This window comes from Pelodiscus sinensis, chromosome 33, assembly GCF_049634645.1.
Source record: "Pelodiscus sinensis isolate JC-2024 chromosome 33, ASM4963464v1, whole genome shotgun sequence".
Classification (NCBI taxonomy): domain Eukaryota; kingdom Metazoa; phylum Chordata; order Testudines; family Trionychidae; genus Pelodiscus; species Pelodiscus sinensis.
This window is the reverse complement of record NC_134743.1, coordinates 4,053,752-4,075,521: the sequence shown is the minus strand read 5'-3', so window position 1 is coordinate 4,075,521 and position 21,770 is coordinate 4,053,752. Positions and strand designations below refer to the sequence as shown.

Here is a 21,770-nt window from a genome sequence, read left to right as displayed (position 1 = left end):
GAACTGTCGCAGCCAAGATGTGCTCCCTCCAAAGAGGAGGATACACCAGCAGACCCAGGGAAACTCCTGCAAGGGGGTACCCTCCTGGAGGTGGATTTATAATATTTAACCAGTTTGTATGGTTTTGTCCAAGGCCAAAAGGATGATGAGACCCTGAGAGAGGCATATTCTCAGATCATGATTATTGACGAGGTCGATACCCAGGAAACTCCAGTGGCCCAATTTCCCCACTTAGAACTTAGAAAGGACCTGCTTTATTGAGCAGACAAGGACCCAAATACAGAAGAGATCAAATACCATCTTCTGGTGCCTTGGGAGGCCCGGAAAGCAGTGTTATGCTTGGCCCACTCAATCCCCTCTGCAGGCCATCTAGAATGAGAGAAGACCTTAGCCCTTAATTTGGCCTGGTTCTTTTGGCCAGGGGTCTATAACTAAGCTGAGGACTTCTGAGCCTCATGTCCAGATAGCCCCATAAGGGACAGGGTGGGCTCCCCTGGTATCCTCGCCCCTGGTAGGTACACCCTTCGACAGAATAGGGGTTGATATTGTAGGCCCCTTAGAGAAAAGTGCTCAGGACCACCAACATATACTGGTCATTGTAGACTATGCTACATGGTACTCTGAAGTGATCCCCTTGCACTCAATAAAGGCACCCACCATGGCCATTAGGCTAGTATACCTTTTCTCTCAGGTAGGCCTTCCTATAGAAATCTTTCCCAGCTGGTGGTTGTGGATACCAGTTCAAAGGTGACCAGGTAGGCTCCTGGGTCATCGTGTGGCCCAAGCTTGGCCAGCGGGACCCCAAGGCCCTCATTCACTGGATTTGCAGGTCCCAAGGCTACCAGTTGCTGGAGCACTGCCTTCTGAGACTGCTGTTCCCTCAGCTGCAATAGCTGAAGTACTCTCTGCTGTTGCAAGGCCACTTGCCATGACTCCTGTTGTGCTTCTAGCAGGGCCTTCTGTGCTTCAGCTGCGCTATGCTGCTGTTGGGCCAGCAGCCTCCCCATGTCCTCCATTACCCCTTGTATGCGTAGATACACTGGAGGTCAGGGATAGGGTCCAGAGTGACATATACAAATTGGAGAATTGAGCCAAAAAAATCTGATGAGATTTAGCAAGGACAAATCCCAAGCAGGGGACTGAATGGCTTAGTAGCAGTTCTGCATAAAAGGACCTGGGGATTTTAGTGGAGTCAATGGTGTGCTCACAGTTCCATGGGCACGGTTCCATGGCCATAAGCAAATAAGCTCAGTAAATAAGCAAACTGAAGCAGCCAGGTAACAGCTTTCTCAGATCAGCTCTGTGGACCACTTTGAAAAAAACTGTGTTAAAACAGTGCTTGCATGGAAGTAGCTCTGGAAAGGGGATAATCCTCCTTCAGATATGTTGTAGAATCCATGCAGTAGTGGCATCCATCTGTGTACAAGCTAGATACTGGGCTTTAACTTCTGCACTAGACCTGTATTCTCTGCATAAAAAAAAGTATTACTTTAGTATCTTAGTCCATCCCCTGCCTTTCAGCACATTGGGCTACTTGGTTTCTCCATGCTTGCTTATTAGCTGCCATGTGAAATAGTCCTCTCATTTCAAAATGTTTTTTCTATGTTTTTGATGATCATATGCTTCCAATCCATCCTCACTCTGCCCTTCTCTCTTGTATTTTCTGGCTTCCAACAGATATCCTTTGATATTAATGGTCAATTATAATAGCACTTACTATCAAAGTGACAGGAGAATCCAGCAAAAACTGCAAAAGACTAGTATTGGAATCCAAAAATGTATTTTGGAGAGTGTTGTTGGATCGTGGGCTGCTGCTTGCTAGCTTACTGCTGTCCCCTCCTGATGTAAAGTGTCTCCTTAGCAGGAGAGATGGGAGTTCTTTGGTTGCTGCTGGGTTCACTGCTGAGCTACTTTGGGGGCCTCCTGCTGGCCATGTAGCAGAAATGGACACCCTGAAACCCAGTAACAGTAGCTGTCTTGGGCTATGTTTAGACTACGCTGAAGATTCTAAAGAGGATATGCAAATTCCTCAGGATGCATTTTTTTCTGTCAGCTCTTCCACTCCTTTTTCAAAAAGCCATGCAAATCTCATTATTTGAGGAAGAGTGGCTTTTCAAAAAAGCAGGTAGGCTGCCAAAATTCCCATGGAATTTGCATATCCTCTTTCAAAACTTCAGTGTAGTCTACATGAGCTCTTGTGAAGCAGCCTCTTCCTTGCTGGATTCTGCTGCTATTGCTGCTATTCCATAAGCACATTCTCTCTTCCAGATGTCCTGCAGCATTCTGCTTTCTTTCTGGTCCATTTCTCTACAGAGCTTTTGCTTTCCCACTGTATTTCTATGGCACCTTTTAGCTGACTTGCGTGAACCCTAACTAGACAGGAAATGATGCAACACTGCACCCTGGTTACAGGGATGAATCATAGCTACTTTCTGTCTGAAAACTCCATTTCTTTATGCTGGCTTTCATACTTTCCTATGGAATTTCCCACTCTATTACATAACCCTATAGCTGCCATTAATGGATTTTTAAATTTAAAATATTATTAATTTGTATTTAATTAAAGCTTTATTCTAAAAACTATTGACTTAAAATGGGGGAGTGGCAGGGCCTCTGGGGGATGGATCAACCCACTTGACAGGCCATATAAGGGCCATGGAGGCCCTTTTGCCCACCCCGAGCTAGATATTGAACTTTAACTTCTATAGTAAACCTGTATTCTGTGTATAAATATAAATATTACTTTAGTACCTTAGTCCATCTCCTGCCTTTCAACACATTGGGTTACCCACTTTCTCTATGCTTGCTTATCAGCTGCCACATGACCTAGGTCCTTTCATTTCAAAAGAATTGTTTCTATGTCATTGATAATTGTATGCTGCCAAGTCATCGTAGGTCTACCTTTGTCTGTTGTAGTATTTTCTGGCTTCCAGCAAACATCCTTTGATATAAATGATCAATTGTAATATCACTCACACATTGAAGTGACAGGCGAATCCACCAGGAACTGCAAAAGATTAGTATTGGACACCAAACATGTAGGCACTGTGTAGATTCAAGCAGGTAGGTTTATTACACACAGCATTAGTGGAGTGCCACCTTGCCATTTGGGTTCAGTGAACACTGCCAAGTAAATAATTATACTAGACTATATAGGGAGCTGATGAGCAGACGGAAGCGGCAAGGTGGGCGTGCCTGAGTCCCTAGATAGGTTCTACCAGCAAGGTATTATAAGACAATAAGATAATAGTCTAAAAGATTACATAGTAACTTCGCCCACAGCTCAGGTTAACACAATGGATAAAAACAAGTATATGTCCCCATCCCTCCTCCCAAGAAGTGCAAGGCATAGCTATGCTCCAATTGGGATGTGTAGGAGTGGTCATGGTGCCTTCCCAATAGGTAAGAAATGTGGTCCATAGGTGCTTGTCTAGGGGTATAAAGGAAAAGCAAAGATAGTGTAAAAGACCATCAAACAATTATTTAAAATATACCTTTGGTAGATTTGCAAATTGAGCTAGTTAAAGGTGGTGCTTTCTCTAGTTTCTTGGCAACACTTTGGCTGTGTCTACACTGGGCCACTTTATTCCGGAAAATCAGCCGCTTTTCCGGTATAAGCTGCGAGCTGTCTACACTGGCCCTTGAATTTCCGGAAAAGCAACGATGCTCTACTGTACAAAATCAGCTGCTATTCCGGAAAAACTATTCTGCTCCTGCTCGGGCATAAGTCCTTATTCCGGAACACTGTTCCGGAAAAGGGCCAGTGTAGACAGCCCAGTAGTCTTTTCCGGAAAAAAGCCCAGATCGCGAAAATGGCGATTGGGGCTCTTTTCCGGAAAAGCGAGTCTACATTGGCCACGGACGCTTTTCTGGAAAAAGGGCTTTTCCAGAAAAGCAGCCTGCCAATGTAGACGCTCCTTTTCCGGAAATACTTATAACGAAAACTATTCTGTTTTAAGCATTTCCGGAAATTCATGCCAGTGTAGGCACAGCCTTTGTGATTGGTCTTGAAAAGGCAGCTGGGTGTTCTTTCCCATGCAAAAAAGTAGACTGGGTAGCACTTTGCAGAGCCATCGCCTTGGGTGTGTATTTGAAATTCATGATAATGGTACCCAATGATTCCTTTTGGTCTTGTGTTGTGCTGCTTGGCTTATAAACAGACAGGGTTACGTTTTTGTGTTATCCTGTTTTCCCAGAACTTCTTGTCATCTGTTTTGGTTCACGGAGGCCTTCTCTTTGCTTCAACTGCATAGCAAGGCCTCTGTAAAAGCTTGACCAGAGACCATAGTTTAGGGTCTTACCAACATATTAGTGAGTTACTGGTTACAAGTAGTATAAAACAATATATTTCATTAACATTTTGCCCACCTTCTTATCCATTTCTTTTACAGATCATGTTTCAAAGCCTACAAATACAAATTGCAATGTCAAAGGTAAGTGAAACTACAGTCTGTGAAGGAAAAAATATGGTTTGTGCCAAAAATACCAGAACTCAGAGGGTCTAACTAGAAATATAATTTTTACTTTTCCTGTTACAATTCAGGCAAATTCACACATTGCATTTATACTGCATAACAACCATTGACATTTTTGTCAAAACTAAAAATCTTGAGTTTTCTTACCCATTTAGTTTATTATTTTTTATTCCTATCCTTTATGGCTGAAATTATTTTAAAATCAGAAAATTCTACTCTGGAATAGAAGTAGAAACTATGACATCTAAAAATTCCGATAGTATTACTGGCTGTGTCCAGACTCAGGGGTTTTTTCGAAAAAAGTAGCCTTTTTTCGAAAAAACTTCACCTGCGTCCAGACTCAAGTCTGCGTCCAGACATTCAAAATTAAATCGAAAGAACGCGGCTTTTCTTTTGATGGCGGTAAACCTCATTTCACGAGGAAGAACGCCTTCTTTCGAAAGTTCCTCTTTTGAAAGAAGGCGTTCTTCAATGTAAATAGGGCTTCTTCGAAAGAGAGCATCCAGACTCACTGGATGCTTTCTTTCGAAAAAGCAAGCCGCTTTTTCGAAAGTTCAATGTGCAGTCTAGACGCTCTCTTTCGAAAGAGGCTCTTTCGAAAGTATCTTTCGAAAGAGCCTCTTTCGAAAGAGGCTTGCAGTCTAGACATAGCCACTGAGAACTGTAGCACCTCATATTCCATTTCTGAACTTGTGACATGTAGGACACTTTGTATTTTCACTATTTTAGAAAAAGGGCTTCCTGTTAAAGGTCGCCAGCAAAGGAATAAAGCTGTTATTGTTTTTTTTTTCATTGTTTTCATGATGGCAAAAGTGGGCTTAAAATGGCTTATTTTCTTCTTGTCTCTCCTTCTTTATCTGGTTGCACTTTTACAATAAAATATCTTCAGAAATTAAATAATTAGATTATGAATAAATAATCAGAGGGAAGGATATATTTTTGTATTGAATGTTTAAAACCTCTTTGCTTTTAAGCACCTTTTAAAGTTAAATGATTAGGTAAACTTTGGGAGACAGGAACATTTAGTGAAAGTGTTTAGAAGATCATTAATCGTATCCCCCAAGAGCGCAGCAAACACATCAGAAAACAGCAAACACTTCAGGAAGGCCCAGTCTCTTTAGCCTCTCTTCATATGGGACCTGTTCCAAACTCCTCATCATTGTAGTTGCCCTCCCCTCTCCCAGCCTCTCTCTTCCCCTCTCCCACCTCCTTTTCCCAGTCTCCCCCAGTTTTGTTCAATAAAGAGAGTTTCTATTTTTGACCACACTTGTCTTTTATTTTGTACATCAGGAAGGGGGCTAGGGAGGGGTAAGTGGAAGGAGGTGAGGGAGGAATGGGCTATGAGCCCCTGATGGGGTGGCTTTGCGGGCTCCTCGAGGTGGAAGCTCTCCTGCAGCCCACCGATTGCTCCCCCCCCCCTCCCGGATGGCAGCCTGCGGCAAGTGCAGCCGGGCTGATGGCCGAGTGCTGTGATGTGCCGAGTGTGGGCACTTAGGGCACTCCAAGCCAGGACTGCTTTGCCAGTGGGGAACCCTGAGAACTGTCTGTCCGGGGTGGGGGTCGGATCCCTTTAAGCACAGCCCTCGGCTAGCCTGAGACAGCATCTCCACGCTCTAAGTCCTAATCTGATGCCCTGCCGGCACTGCTTCCGGCCAGCCTTAACCTCGGTTCAGGGTCCACTCAATGTGGACATGTTAGTTCAAATCAGCAAAACGCTAATTCGAACTAGTTTTTAGGTCTAGATGCACTAGTTCAAATTAACTTAGTTCGAATTAACTAATTCGAATTAAGTTAGTTCGAATTAGTGCTGTGGGGTAGACATACCTGTGCGAGACAGAACATCAAGAAATGGCTGCCCGTCGCAGGGAGCCATAGCCTGTAATACCTCTAAGGCTGGTATAGGGGGCTCTGTCTGTGAGGTGGAGTATTTTCCATATAAGGGCATGTAAATTAATAATCTTCCCCTGCTCGCTCCACCCATTGCAGCGAAAGATCAGCCAACGGGCTGACTTGTGCTCAGGCCTGCTATTCCACCCACTGCAGCAAAAACCAACCTATGGGGTGATAAGTTCACAGGCAATAAAACAGGCAGGCAGCCCCTCTCTCACTAGGGATTCGCATTGAGTGAATGCCTGGCCTGATCACCCAGACGCTTTGCACCCCCCACTCTTGAGTCTTACTGAGTGTACTCCGAGTTGGTCGACCCGAGTGGAGACAGTTTATGAGCATGTGACCGGTACTTGTGCTCCTGCTGTCTCCAGAACTGGTATAACCCCCCCTCCCCCCCCCCCCCGCCATCATCCCTATCCTAATTTATTTCTTAGTTGTCCTTATTGCTTGTCAAGTGACAGTGGTTAAAAAGTTACTAAGTTAGTTTATAAATAGTTGTGGTTTAGGTTTTTTACTGTTTCCTTGTATAAAGTTGTGTAAATAATCAGCACTATGAACAATACCAGTGTTAATTCAACTGTTCCTAACCCCTGGGCAGTTATTGGGAATTATTGTGATTTAGAAAAGCCTCAGGGAATTGTTTTGTGTTGTCTGGCAATCTCTTTAATTTTTGTTCTGATGATTGTCTGGCGCCATCAAAATAAAATCAGTTTGTGCTTTTTAAAACCCCCAGTTGTGGTCTCATCCTTTCCGGCATCCCTTCGAACCTCGTGTATTATGGGGACTGACAATACCCAGGGTGAGGAAGTTATACTGCCAGCAAATGGCACATTAAGGGTACGTCTAAACTAAACTGTCGACAGAGAGATGTAGTTTAGGCACATCAAAAGTGCTAATGAAGCTTGGATTTAAATATCATGTGCTTCATTAGCATAAACATGGCTGCCGCTTTTTTTGAAATAGGGCTTTTTTGAAAAAAAGCAGCAGTCTAGAGGGGGATCTTTCAAAAAAAAATAAAGCCTTTTTTGAAAGATCCTGTATACTTTTTGAAAAAAAGTGGCAGCCATGTTTATGTTAATGAAGTGCGGGATATTTAAATTCCGGCTTCATTAGCACTTTCAATGTGCCTAACCTACATCTCTCTGTCGACAGAGAGATGTAGTCAAGACACAGCCTCAGTGCCTCCATTTCTTTTCCTTTCCTTTTTTGGAGGGAATTAGCTAAAAGTAAATTGGGGAGGGTGTTGAAAGAAGGGAGTGAGGAAGATGAGGCGGTGGAGAAGAAAAAGATAAAGGTTAACAGAGCGGCTGTGAGTCTGAGGGACAGAGAACATAAGAACATAAGAATGGCCATACTGGATCAGACCAAAGGTCCATCTAGCCCAGTATCCTGTCTGATGGCAGTGGGCAGTGCTTGGTGCCCCAGAGAAGGTGAACAGAAGACAATGATCAAGTGATTTATCTCCTGCCATCCATCTCCAGCCCTTGACTAAAGGCAAGGGCACCATATTTTACCCCTGGGTAATAGCCATTTATGGACCTAACCTCCAAAAATGTATCAAGCTCTTTTTTAAACTCTATTGGAGTCCTGGCCTTCACAGTCTCCTCCGGCAAGGAGTTCTACAGGTTGACTGTGCGTTGCATGAAGAAAAATTTTCTTTTATTAGTTTTGAACCTACTACCCATCAATTTTATTTGGTGTCCTCTAGTTCTTATATTATGGAAAAAAGTAAATAACTTTTCTATATTCACTTTCTCCACACCATTCATGATTTTATATACCTCTATCATATCACCCCTCAATCTCCTCTTTTCCGGACTGAAAAGTCCCAGTCTCTCTAGCCTCTCTCCATATGGGACGCGTTCCAAACCCCTAATCATTCTAGTTGCCCTTTTCTGAACCTTTTCTAATGCCAATATATCTTTTTTGAGGTGAGGAGACCACATCTGCACGCAGTACTCAAGATATGGGGGTACCATAGTTTTATATAGGGGAAGTATGATATTTTTTGTCTTATTATGTATCCCTTTTTAAATAATTCCTAACATCCTATTTGCTTTACTGACTCCCACTGCACAATGCGTGGATTTTTTTTAGAGAACTATTCATTATAACTCCAAGATCCCTTTCCTGATCTGTCGTAGCTAAATTTGCCCCCATCACGTTGTATGTGTAATTTGGATTATCTTTTCCAATGTGCGTTACCTTACACTTACCCACATTACATTTTATTTGCCATTTTGTTGCCTTATCACTCAGTTTGCTGAGATCTTTTTGAAGTTCTTCACAATCCGTTATGGTTTTGATTACCCTGAACAACTTGATATCATCTGCAAACTTTGCCACCTCACTGCTTGCCCCACTTATGGAAGTGAGAGGAAGCGAGAGTGGGAACAGGAGGAGGTTGGAATGATCAGCCAGTCAGCACAAGACACATCATCTTCCTCCTCTATCTCCCTCATTTGGTGTGGAGATAGGCAGCCTTTGAGCACATCAACTGCATTTCACCCACTGTGCATTAGGCAGAGCAGTGCTTGTTCGTGGCTCGTTCTGGGGTTATGCAGGAGGACGGTGTTAGAGAATGTAAAGTGAGACAGCCAAGCACACATCTAGAGGCAGAAACATAAGCATCTTGGAAACTTTGACTGCAATAACGCATGTATTGGGTGAGTTTAGAAACCTACAGGATTTGACAGCAGTCAATAAGGAGTTAATGGATTGCAGTGTCCCCTTATAACAGAATTTAGGCACCTAAGTCTACAAATTTTTACTCCTCATTTTTTGAGGAGTAAGGGTTATTTTGAAGGAAGGGTTTCTTTTCGAAATAACCCAGTGTGGACCACAGTTCTTTTCTCAAAACACAGTATTTTGGAAAAGTGGCTGGCTGCAATTATGCAAATGAAGCATAGGAAATTGAAATCCACACTTTATTTGCAGTTTCGCTTGTCTGCATTTGCGTTCCTCTATCAAAGGAGGAATGCAATCTACACAATCTTGAAAGTTTTTTTTTAAATGTTTCTGTTCCTCCATAAAGTGATATTACAGCTTCCTGTATGGTATAAATCTATTGCAAGTTGCTCAAACAATTTTTCTTATCTGAAATGGAAATATATTTTTAACAATATAGTATAATCACTGGTGTTTCTAATTACTCTTGTTTGATTCTTTTACCACAGATTGGATACAGATACCAATTCTAATAGTAATTGGACTGAACTTCATCAGCTGTATCATCTACATTTTCTATAAACCTGAACACTGTGGTAAGAATTTGCACCTTAAAAATAATTTGTTTGTGTATATTTTGAATACATTTAGGAACTGAGTAGAAATGGTATCTTAAAACTGTTAGCCTACGTCTACACTGGCATGATTTTCCGGAAATGCTTTTAACGGAAAAGTTTTCCGTTAAAAGCATTTTCGGAAAAGCACATCTAGATTGGCAGGATGCTTTTCCGCAAAAGCACTTTTTGCGGAAAAGCATCCGTGGCCAATCTAGACGCGGTTTTCTGCAAAAAAGCCCCGATCACCATTTTCGCTATCAGGGCTTTTTTGCAGAAAACACTGCTGTGCTGTCTACACTGGCCCTTTTGCGCAAAAGTCTCTGAGAAAAAGACTTTTGCCCGAATGGGAGCAGCATAGTTTTTCTGGAAAAGCACTGATGATTTTACATGAGATCGTCAGTGCTTTTCTGGAAATTCAAGCGGCCAGTGTAGACAGCTGGCAAGTTTTCCCGGAAAAGCGGCTGATTTTCCGGAAAAACTTGCCAGTGTAGACACAGCCTTACTGTTGCTGAGTATACACATTCCTAGAATGACAAATGGATTGGGATTGCTATATAACAATGCCATAGTTTTTACAGTTCTTCTTCTTCAAGTATCCTCTGCATTTTTTCCACTTGTAGTATCAAGAATGTTATACAAGGTAGTGTGTGGTGTGGTCACTTGTTCTTCTCATCCCTCACCTCGTCATGGTAGAAAAGGTAAGCAACCCCAACTGCCCTTCACTGCCTTACTACTGTGGAAAATGCAGTGAGCTCTGATCACTCATGGACAGATGCCTCCATGCTGCTCTCATGGTCTTTCTTTCTTTTTTCACTTTGGAGGCAAACACTGTTTCCAGTAGATCAGTTTTTATTGTGTCTAAATTTGTATAGAAAAAAAAAAAGAGAAAAGCAGATGCCCACCCAGTCTGGATGTTGTCTGGACTGTCAAAGTGGGAAGTCCACCTCCCAAATCCCTCAAGATGAGTCATTACAATACTATATTGTTAGAAACCCTATGGCCCCTGGATTGCTGCAGATTATGCTAGTTGGCCTGGCAGTGAGGCAAAATATGGGAATGCTCAGTTTGCACTCAGTAGGGCCTGCAGTGAATAACCCCTCAGGCATGCAGCAACAGCCTATCACAAAGAAGAAACTGGGCCAGATGACCTCAGGCTCAATTATTTCCACAATGGCTGCAGATCAGGAGATCAGGCTGAGCAACAGCCCTATCCTGCTGGGGAGCATCCTGCTGCCTCACCGTGCAATAGACAAGGGTGACTCCCAACCCTTGTGCCAGCACCTGCTCCTCAGCTACCTCCTCCTCATGCTCCTGTTTCTAGCTTGCATAAGCCCTGTGATTGCCCTGCACAAGCCTCACTGCAGCCTTATTACCAATCCCCTCCAGCCTGGCCTCCATCTTCTAATCCTCCCTAAAGTCTGACCACCCGGCTTTGTTCCTGATCCTCATTTGGGTAAAGCCTCTGATGTTGGTTTAGACCACTGGTTCTCAAAGTGTGGTCTGTGGACCAATAGTGGTCCATGACAGTCTTGTAGGCGGCCTGCAGATTCAGGGCTTGCCCCTATCCCTGGATCAATAAGCCTATGCTTGTGCACCATCCCCTCGACCTCCCGCCTCTCACTCAATGGATGTTCCAGCACCAGCTTCCTGCTGCAAGCCTCATGGCCAGCTCATGGGGAGGAGGGGAGAGGAAGCATCTTCGTGCGCTGCTGCTCCCATCCCCCCAGCTGAGGGAACAGCAGTGTGGGAAACTGCTCACCTGATGACTTTTCCCCCTGCTGCTCCATTTGGCTGGAATTGCAGCCAATGGGAGTAGTGGAAGGGCAGTTCCTGGGAGCAGCGGGGTGTGCAGAGCCAGGTAAATGACCCCACACCCTGCAGGTCTAGACCCTGTACCTCCATTTCCCTCTTACACCTCATCTCCCACCCAGAACCCCCACCCTTCCTTCCACCCACACTTGACAGCCCACCTCCTGCCCAGACTCCTCCACCCTATCTCACATTGCACCCTTTCTTTCACCCACATCCTGTACCCTTAGTCTGTCTCTGTGCCCAACCTCCTGGCCAGATCCCCACCCTCAGCTTTCTCTAGCCATCCTCCTCACACATCCCTTTCCCACTCAAACCCTGCACCTGCACCATACCTCCTGTCCAGACTCCCCACCCTTATCCAACTCCAGCACCCTACCTCTTCTGCAGACCCTGGCCACCTCCCACCCAGGCCCTTTTCTTTTGGACATAAATTATTATTTAACTTTATTTAAAACAAAATTTGGTAAACTAACATGACACAATTAGTGATTAATCTGTTTAATGATTTTGATTAATAATATTTCCTTTCCTTAATAATAATATACATCCCCATATGCTATAACTATGTATTTATATTTTATGCTCCAGTAGCCGAATATGAATAAGTTAGTATTTTAAGGTATCATAACGTCTACACTAGCTCATTCGTTCAAGCTAGGTAGGGTGATAAGGGCAAGTGGAGTTGCAAATGAAGCCCGGGATTTAAATATCCCAGGCTTCATTTGCATGTTCCAAGGCGCCGCCATTTTTAAATCCCCCTTAGTCTGAACTCCGTGTCCGCAGCTACATGCAGCTTGCAGTAGGTAGCTCAAATTAAAGATCCTAATTCGAATTACCTTTACTCCTCATTCCACGAGGCTTGCTGCTGCTTGCTCCCTACCAGGGCCCAGCTGAGTGCTCCCAGCTGAGCAAGCCACAGAGGGAGGGGAAGGGGGGGCACCACGGAGGGAGGGGAAGGGGGGCGGGGCTGGCCAGAAGGAAGGTGGGAAGCAGAGCGGGGGGGGCGGATCAGGGGCTATGGGGCTGGAGGGGAGGATGGGGGGGGCCTGGAGGAAGGGGGGTGGGAAGCAGTGCTGGCGGGGGGTGTCTGGGGGCCATGGGGCTAGCTGGCAGGAAGAGGGGGTGGGGGAAGCAGAGCTGGGGGGGATCGGGGGCTGTGGGACTGGACGGGAGGAGGGGGAGACAGAGGAAGGGGGGCGGGAAGCAGACCTGCCAACGGGGGGGTGCAGCCACTGGCCGCAGCCGGAGTTCTTCCTGCCATGCCCCTGGCAGACGCTCCCTTTACTTGCCAGCAGAAGCCTGGCGGGGGCAGAGCTGGGAGTCACTCTCCCTGCCCAGCTTCTGCTCGCAACCAGAGGCTTCCAGCTGGGAGACGGGCCATGATTGGCACTGGGAGCCTCTGGTCCTGTGCAAAAGCTGGGTGGGTGGAGTGGGGAGGGGCAGGTGGCTGGGAGTCCCAGGCCCCGCCCAACCAAGCTTTTGCGCGTGACCACAGGGCTCCCAAAGCCAATCGTGCTCTGCCTCTCAATTGCTCCCCCACCCCTGCCACGCTTCCCTCCGGTGCCCAGCCAGAAATTCACAAAATACCGGACATTGCACAAATCCAGTATTTTCTGAATTTTTCTACTGGACAGACAGTACAAATACAGGAAATTCAAATCCACGCTTCATTTGCAATTTCACTCATCAGCATTTGCATTCCTCTCTTGAAAGTGGAATGCAATGTAGACATTCTCAGGCAGAGACATCTCTCAGGGGAGGGGCTATCAATATAGGATTTCTATGTCCTAGTAAAGAGGAAAGGACAGAAAATGATAAAATATGGGCAAGAGCTGATGAGAAACAATCAAATGAAAGAGTTCCATTCTATCAGACCATATAATAGCAGACACCTAAAAATGTGACAAGTTTTTAAGTGCTTATATACAAATGTAAGGAGTCTAAATAATAAGATGGGTGAACTAGAGTTCCTGATTAGAAATGAGGATATTAATATAATAGGCATCACAGAAAAATGTGCAATGAGGATAATCAATTAAGAAAAACTATTTCCCTAGGAAGGTTGTGGGACACTGGAATGGGTTACTTAGGGAGGTGATGGAATCTCCATCCCTAGTGATAGAAATGTAGCCGTGTTAGTCTGGGGTAGTTGAAGCAAAATGCAGGACAATGTAGCACTTTAAAGACTAACAAGATGGTTTATTAGATGAGCTTTCATGGGCCAGACCCACTTCCTCAGATCAAATAGTGGAAGCTTCCACTATTTGATCTGAGGAAGTGGGTCTGGCCCACGAAAGCTCATCTAATAAACCATCTTGTTAGTCTTTAAAGTGCTACATTGTCCTGCATTTTTCTCCATCCCTAGAAGTTTTTAAGTCCTGGCTTGACAAAGCCCTGACTGGAATGACTGATTTGGGGTTGGTCCTGCCTTGGGCAGGGGGCTGGACTTGATGACCTGCTGAAGTCTTTTCCAGTCCTGGAATTCTATGATAATGGGACACAATAATACCAGGACATAAAATATATCAGAAGGACACATCAGGTTATGTAGATGGGGGAGTGGAACTATATGTGAAAAAAATCATAGAATCAAATTAAATAAAATTATTTAATGAACCAAACTGATCCATAGAATCTCTATGGATAGTAATTCCATGCTCCAATAATAAGAACATAAGAATAATAATAATAAAAAGAAGTAGGGATATATTATCGATCACCTGACCAGGACAGGGATAGTAACTGTGACATGCTAAGGGAGATTAGAGAGGCTATACATTTTAAAAATAAAACCTTCAGCAATAATAGGTAGATTTCAGCTATCCCCTTATTGACTTGATACATATCACTTCAGGACTGAATGCAGAGATAAAGTATTTTGAGACCTTAAATGACTGCTTCTTGGAGTAGCTGGTTCTGGAACCCAAAAGGAGACAGACAATTCTTGATTTAGTCCTAAGTGGTGCACAGAGTCTGGTCCAAGATGTGAATATAGCTGGACTGCTTGGAAATTGTGACCATAATGTAATAAAATTTAACATCTCTATAGTGGGAATAACTCCTCAGCAGCACAACAGTATGGCAATTAACTTTGGAAAGGGGAACTACACCAAAATAAATAGGTTAGGTAAACAAAAATAAAAGAATGAGGAGTCCTGTGGCACCTTAAACTATGTCTGGACTACACCTCTCTGTCAACAGAGAGCTGTACACTAGGCACATCGAAACTGCTAATGAAGCAGGGATTTAAATATCTCATGCTTCATTAGTATAAACATGGCAGCCGCCTTTTTCGACAGAGACTTTTGTCAACAAAAACCGGCAGTCTAGATGCGGATCTGTCGACAATAAACCGTTTTTCAACAGATCCTGTAAACCTCATTTTTTGAGGCATACAGGATCCGTCAAAAAAGGGTTTATTGTCGAAAGATCCATGTCTAGACTGCCACATCCAAAACTCCGTGTTGAAAAAAGTGGAGGCCATGTTTATGCTAATTAAGCATGGGATATTTAAATCCCCTCTTCATTAGCAATTTCGATGTGCCTAATCTACATCTCTCTGTTGACAGAGAGGTGTAGTCTAGACATAGCATTAGAGACTAACAGATTTCTTAGGTCATAAATTTTCATGGGCAAAACTCACTTCATCTGATGTGTTCAAGTGGTAGTTACAGAAGAAGGGATATATAGATATAGATATAGATATAGATATAGATATAGATATAGATATAGATATAGATATAAGGAATAAGTTGCTTGTGTTATGGAAGCTGATCATGTCAGGGTAGAAGTGGATAATCCACATCCTAAACCATTCACTATGAATTGTTCCCTATTTCTCAAAAAAAAAAAAAAAAAAAAAAAAAACAGGAAAACAGCAGATTGTCCATGTTGTTTTCCCATCTTGCATCAAACAAAATCACAGGAAAAAAATGTAATGTAAGATGTTTGAGTAATTTGCTAACATTTCTAACAATACCAGACAATAATTTTCATTTATAATAATTCTTGGATGATTCTTTCATCACAGATCCAATCCAGATACCAATTCTGATACTAATTGGCCTGAATTTCATCATGTCTGCCATTGACCTGTGCATCAATTATAAACTTCAGTATTGTGGTAAGAACTTGTACATTAAAAACTATAGCTGACTGTGGGTTGAACCTCTCTAGTCCAGAACTCTCTGGTTTAGAAACATCCATCCTCTGACATGATTTTAGTTAGCCAGATGTCCACTTTTTATGGGTGTGGCTAAATTTCCCATAGCACCGTAAACTTTGTTTACAGCCACCATTTCTAGCTCTCAGTGTTCTATGCTCTTGTTTAGTTCTGATATACCCCAAATGTCCTCTAACAGCCCAGTGAGCAGTGGAAGTGTTGGCAATGCTGCTAGACAATATTGACCTCCCAGGGTATAGACAATTCTCTCATTTGGAACAGGTCAGGTTCTGAGAGTACCCAACTAGAGAGGTTCAACCTGTATATTTTGAATATTTTATTGAGTCACACCTCAGGCATGCAGCAGGTACCTATCACAAAGCAGAGACTGGGTCAGATGACCCCAGGCTCAATTATGCTCACAATTCGAGAAAAGGAGTCTGAAGAGTAGTACGCAGTCAGGAAGCATCCTGTTGTCTTGCAGTACAACAGACTACATTGTCTCCCAACCCTTCCCCCTCCCCTTGCTCCTCCTCCTGCTCTTGCCACAGCCTTACTTAGTCATGGCCTTGCCTTGCACTAGCCTTATTCCAATCTTGTCACGGACACACTGCAGACTGGTTTCCATCTTCTGATTGCCCCTGAACCCTTACCACTTGGCTATGGTTCTCATCATCATTTGCTCCACACTCTGATCTTGTTTTCACTGAGGACTGTCTCTGAATCATCATCCCAGGAGTACCCTTACCGCAGGCTCAAACTTACACTGAGCCGAGTCTCATGATCCAAACACTAGGGGTACGTCTAAACTACATGGCTCTGTCGACGGAGCCATGTAGATTTGTTTGTTTGGCAAAGTCAAATGAAGCCGCGATTTAAATGATCGCAGCTTCATTTAAATTTACATGGCTGCTGCGCTGAGCTGACAAACAGCTGATCAGCTGTTTGTCCGCTCAGCGCGCTAGTCTGGATGCTCCCCTGTCGACATCAAAGCCCTTTGTCGGCAGCCCCGGTAAACCTCATCCCACGAGGAATACTGGGGCTGCCAACAAAGGGCTTTGATGTCGGCAGGGGAGCGTCCAGACTAGCGTGCTGAGCGGACAAACAGCTGATCAGCTGTTTGTCGGCTCAGCACGGCAGCCATGTAAATTTAAATGAAGCCACGATCATTTAAATCGCGGCTTCATTTGCCTTTGCCTATGTGTCTAATCTACATGCCTCTGATGACATGCTGATCTACTCTCCCATTTTTCATCTCTCCCTCCTCCCGCATGAGCTAAAACTGAATTTTCCACTTTTTACGATCAGAATACTCCATTGTGGAATGGAAGCAGAAACAGAGACTTTGATATTTACAGATTCTGAGAGTGGGAGAATATGGAGGGGAAGAAAGGTGAGGTGATGAAGCAAAGAGAGCAAAAATAGTGTCTGCAGAAGGGATCAGAAGATATTGCACTGATATTTGGCAGATGATGAAGAGAGGATAAGTGAAGAAAAAGGAAGAGACAAAAGAAATACCTGGATTGTATGTCTCCGTGGAGGAGGCAGGTGCAATATTTTGTTTTATCAGGCCTGGTTTCCATATGGATGTCTGCTGATGGTTTATATGCAACATGCAGCTACCACAGGTTATATTAGCACCCTGAGAACCTTGCCTAAATAGGGGAGACAGGCCATCCTGTAGTAGAGCAGGAACAGTGGCAGGTACTGGACTGGTTGGCGATGGCAAATACCAGCTCTCCTAAGACAAAGGCAGAAGTGGGTGTGTCTGACAGACATCCCTTCTATTTGACTGAGATGCAGTATTATCTGTCATGCGGCACCACAGGTCCATGTCTTAGATATAATAATTGTTCAATAAGGGCACTAGGAGGGAAGCCCTCTACTAGGACAGAGGGACCCTTAAGGAAGTAGGATAGAGAGAAGCATTTTTTTTCTTCCAGTCTTTGTGCTATCATGAATTGTGTCTCTACCTGTTACAAATAAAATCTTTTCCCCATGTGGGATACTTTGTGGTTTTAGTATTGGAGGGGGAAAAAGACTCTTAAAGATAAAATGCAAAGGAATAAGTTACAAATCATAGGACTGGAATGGATCTTCAGGAGTCATCTGGTCCCATTTCTTGCAGTTCTCATGGGAGAACTAAATGTTATCTAATTGATCTCTGACAAGTGTCTAACCTAGTCTGAAAAATCTTCAGAGATGGTGATTATACAACTGATCTGGGCAATTTATTCTAGCACTTACTCCACTTATAATTAGGGAGCTTTACCTAATTTCAATTTAAACCCCTCTTGCAGCAATTTAAATCCATTGCTGCTTCTCCTATTATCAGAGATTAAGGAGAATAATTTATCTCTGTCCTTGTAACAACTTTTTATGTAATTGATAATTGTTGTTGGATTTTTTCCCTTTCATTTTTTTCTAGACTAAACAAACTTTTTTCAATCTTCTTTTATGTGTTATGTTTTCTAGACTTTTAATCATTTTGATTACTCTTTTCTGAACTTTCTGCCATTTCTCCAGATTTTTCCTAAAACGTGGCACCCAGAATTTGACACAATACTCCATCTGAGGCATAATCAACATGGAGTGGACTGGAAAAAATTACACCTCATGTCTTGCTCACAACACTCCTGGTCATACCTTCCAGAAAGATGTTTGCCTTTTATGCTACAGTGTTATACTGTTCACTCATGTTTAACTTATGATTCGCTATGACTCTCATAACCCTTTCTGCAGTACTCTTTCCTAGGCACATATTTTGTATGTGTGCAATTTATTGTTTCTTCTTAAGTGAAGTATTTTGCATCTGTTCTTATTAATTTTCATTATACTTTCTTCATCCCATTTACTCAGTTTGTCCAATCAATTTTAATGTTCAGTTTATCTATTTAAGACCTCTCTCAGCTTAGTATCTTCTATAAACTTTGTAAGTACTTTTTGTGTCATTATCAAATAATTCATAAAGTCATTGAATAGAACATCATCCAGAACACCTGAGAAACACCACTCATGCTCCTCTGACTTGATAGTGAGCTACTGATAACTGCTCTCTTGTAATGATTTTTCAACCTTTCAGTAGCTCTGTATTTCCATCATTTCTGAGAAGGTTATGGAAAAACCTTACTAAAGTCAAGATATGCCTTATCTACTGCTTCCCTCTATGCACAAGACTTGTTACTCTGTCAAAAAGAGATGTTAGATTGGTTTCACACAATGTGTTCTTGACAAATCTTCACTGACTCTTGCTTATCACCTTATTTTTAAGTGTTTGTAAATTTATTGCTTCATTATTTGCTCCATAACCTTTCTGGGTACTGAAGTTAAGCTGACTGGTTTGTAATTTCCTAGGTTATCCTTATTTCCCTTTTCATAGATTGGTTTTATATTTGCCTTTTTCCAGTCTTCTGGAATCTTTCCCATTTTCCATGACTTTTCAAAGATAATTCTAATGATTCAGATACCTCCTAAGACTTTAAGTAAAATCTTTAAGTATTTAAAGATGTTTTCAGCAGGTTTTTATAATTTGTCAACTTCTAACTTTTCTAAATAAATTTAACTTGTCCTTCCTCAACTTTAGCCTAGCTGACCTTAAATGTTCTATTTAAACAAGAGTGCTAGGGTTCAATTGTAACTGACCTTAAATGTTTGATTGCTGCTCATGTTCTTGCTAGGAACTAAAACAAAATAGTCATTCAACACCCATGCCATTTTCACATTCTTTTTCCTTGTTCCCCCTCCCCCCCACTCACTGACTAATAGGCCTACTGTCTCCTTATAAGAACATGAGAATGGCCGTACTGGGTCAGACCAAAGGTCCATCCAGCCCAGTACCCTGTCTGCTGACAGTGGCCAATGCCAGGTGTCCCAGAGGGAGTGAATCGAACAGGTAATGATCAAACGATCTCTCTCCTGACATCCATCTCCAGCCTTTGACAGAGGCTAGGGACACCATTCCTTACCCATACTGGCTAATAGCCATCTATGGACTTAACCTCCATGAATTTATCTATTCCAATTTTAAACCCTGTTATAGTCCTAGCCTTCACAACCTCCTCAGGCAAGGAGTTCCACAGATTGACAATGCGCTGTGTGAAGAAGAACTTCTTTTTATTTGTATTAAACCTGCTGCCCATTGTCGTACCTCAGTGTTTTCATACTTCAGTACCTTCGGTGGTCTAGACTGTCAGTGTCAGCGTCATCTGGTCCGGGTCATCCTGGCGCGCTCCTGACAGGACCTCTACTCTGTTGGTGATAATAAACTTTCAGCTGCGTGCGTAACAATCGGTACTCCCTTTATCTAGAGTGTTAGACCCCATGCACTTGGGTCAACACAGGAGATCTCTGAGAGGCCCCGGAAACGACAGATGCAGGGAAGGTTTGAAATCAATCGAGCAGGTTTATTGTCAAATGCGAAGCTCTACCAGTTGGTAACAGAGATCAGTACAATGTTACACCACTGGGCACTATGGCCCGGTTGACAAGGTACCAACAACGGGCAGGCCTATTGCCATATATCAGATATTAACAGCAGTTAGTCAAAGTTAAGCTACTGTGCATTCTGTAAGTTTAGGCAATGACACCTGCTGTTCAGGCGCCTAGTGCGCCCCTCTCAGCCGACGGTCAGGACAGTGTGTGTGTGTGTATGTTAACGAGAAAAGGTTTAACGTCCGTGCCTTTACCACTAGGACCGGGGTCCCGTTGCGGAGGGCAGCCAACAGGCTGACAGACGCCCCAGAATTTTATAGGGAGAGCTTATTACATCTCAGATTTCAGCTGCTAGGATACAGGATCCCTTCGCAGCAGGCAGTCTAGGGAAGACTAAGAGATGCCCCAACGGATCTGTCACCTGGGAGTGACACGATCCAAAACGCCCAAGCTCTTCCTATACCTGTCCCTTATGACCGGCTGAAGTTTTTTTAAATTGTGCTTGGTTCTGTTACAGCAACTGAAGGAGTCAGGTTAAAGCTTAAACAGTTACAGGTTTATTAAAAAGGCGTATAAATCATATGGTTACAATGGCTATTGCTCTATTTCTTAACTGCTAGCAAATGTAGATCTTAAAAATGGTTACAAAGAAAATAAAGATAGAAAATAGAAATAATGGTACCAAGTGACAGCTTAATCTTTAAAGAGCTCTAAGTCTATGGGTGCACTTAAGACAAAGGACCACATCCAGGTACAATTTTTACCCTTCTGTGCCTCTCGACTCCAGCGGGTCAAGCCAGGGCCGGTCCCTCAATTCCTAGGAAAGACGAATACGAGGTGGGCGTCCCCATGGAACCTCGGGAGGCCAATCACCTAACCCGACCCCGGGTAGATTGTAGATAGATGGTAGATTGACACGCAAAGTAAGCGTGCTGCTGGACCCATCTTTATACCTATAGGGGCCCATATCCTCTTTCTTATCTAAGATGCCAAATTGTACTGGTCTGTCTTTGTGACACCAGTTCTTACAAGCAAGTTTCAAGTTAATTTACACTTGCAAGAGACATAACTAAATTGTAAGTACTGGGCATTTTTTTTTACTGGGCAAGAGATTCCTCCCCCTGTGGCCGTATCAATATGGGTTTCAGTCAAGGGCACTCCTTGGCAGCCTCTTGGTCAGCAATTGGTGTATCTCTGTTTACAGTCATTCAGGGTCACTGAGCCTGCATATCCGGGCCTTCTGTTCAAGGCTTTTACTGCTCTGTGTGCCCTGCATGCTCCAGGCCAGCAAAAAATAGATGTTACGGGGGGTGTCCTGTCTGGCTACAGCCCCCCACCCCAAGGTCGGCCGGAGAGCACCCTCTGCGGTGTCCTTTTATAGACAGGTACAAACAACTTACATCATTTCTTTACGTACCAGGTTACCACCCTCTGTTGACTAGTTATCACCCCTCACCTTATGGAAGGGGGGCTTACTTACTATCCTTCATGCTGTCAATTCCGACCTGGTCCTGAACCTAGGTCAATATGTACATTAGTTTTTAGGGAGACTTTGTACCAAGACATTTCTTATTAAGATGTTCCATTATTCCCCTTTGGCTTACAGTCTGTACCCAGTGCCTCCCTGTGTCCTTCCATGCTCGACTTAACTTACACAATCACACAATTATCAGTAGGGCTTCTTTCTTGGCTCCTGTTACTGAACCAAAGTCTTGC

The 21,770-nt window shown here is 43.4% G+C and overlaps 1 protein-coding gene across 1 annotated transcript in view; it reads left to right on the top strand.

The window, feature by feature from the left end:
• Positions 1 to 21,770, top strand: part of LOC102444119 (uncharacterized) — a 118,464-nt gene that overhangs the window by 16,441 nt on the left and 80,253 nt on the right. Inside the window, exons 5-8 of the mRNA XM_075914432.1 lie at positions 4,392 to 4,433; positions 9,542 to 9,628; positions 10,270 to 10,347; positions 15,492 to 15,584. Of these exons, the coding sequence (XP_075770547.1) occupies positions 4,392 to 4,433; positions 9,542 to 9,628; positions 10,270 to 10,347; positions 15,492 to 15,584 (300 nt within the window). The remainder of the gene's footprint in view (positions 1 to 4,391; positions 4,434 to 9,541; positions 9,629 to 10,269; positions 10,348 to 15,491; positions 15,585 to 21,770) is intronic.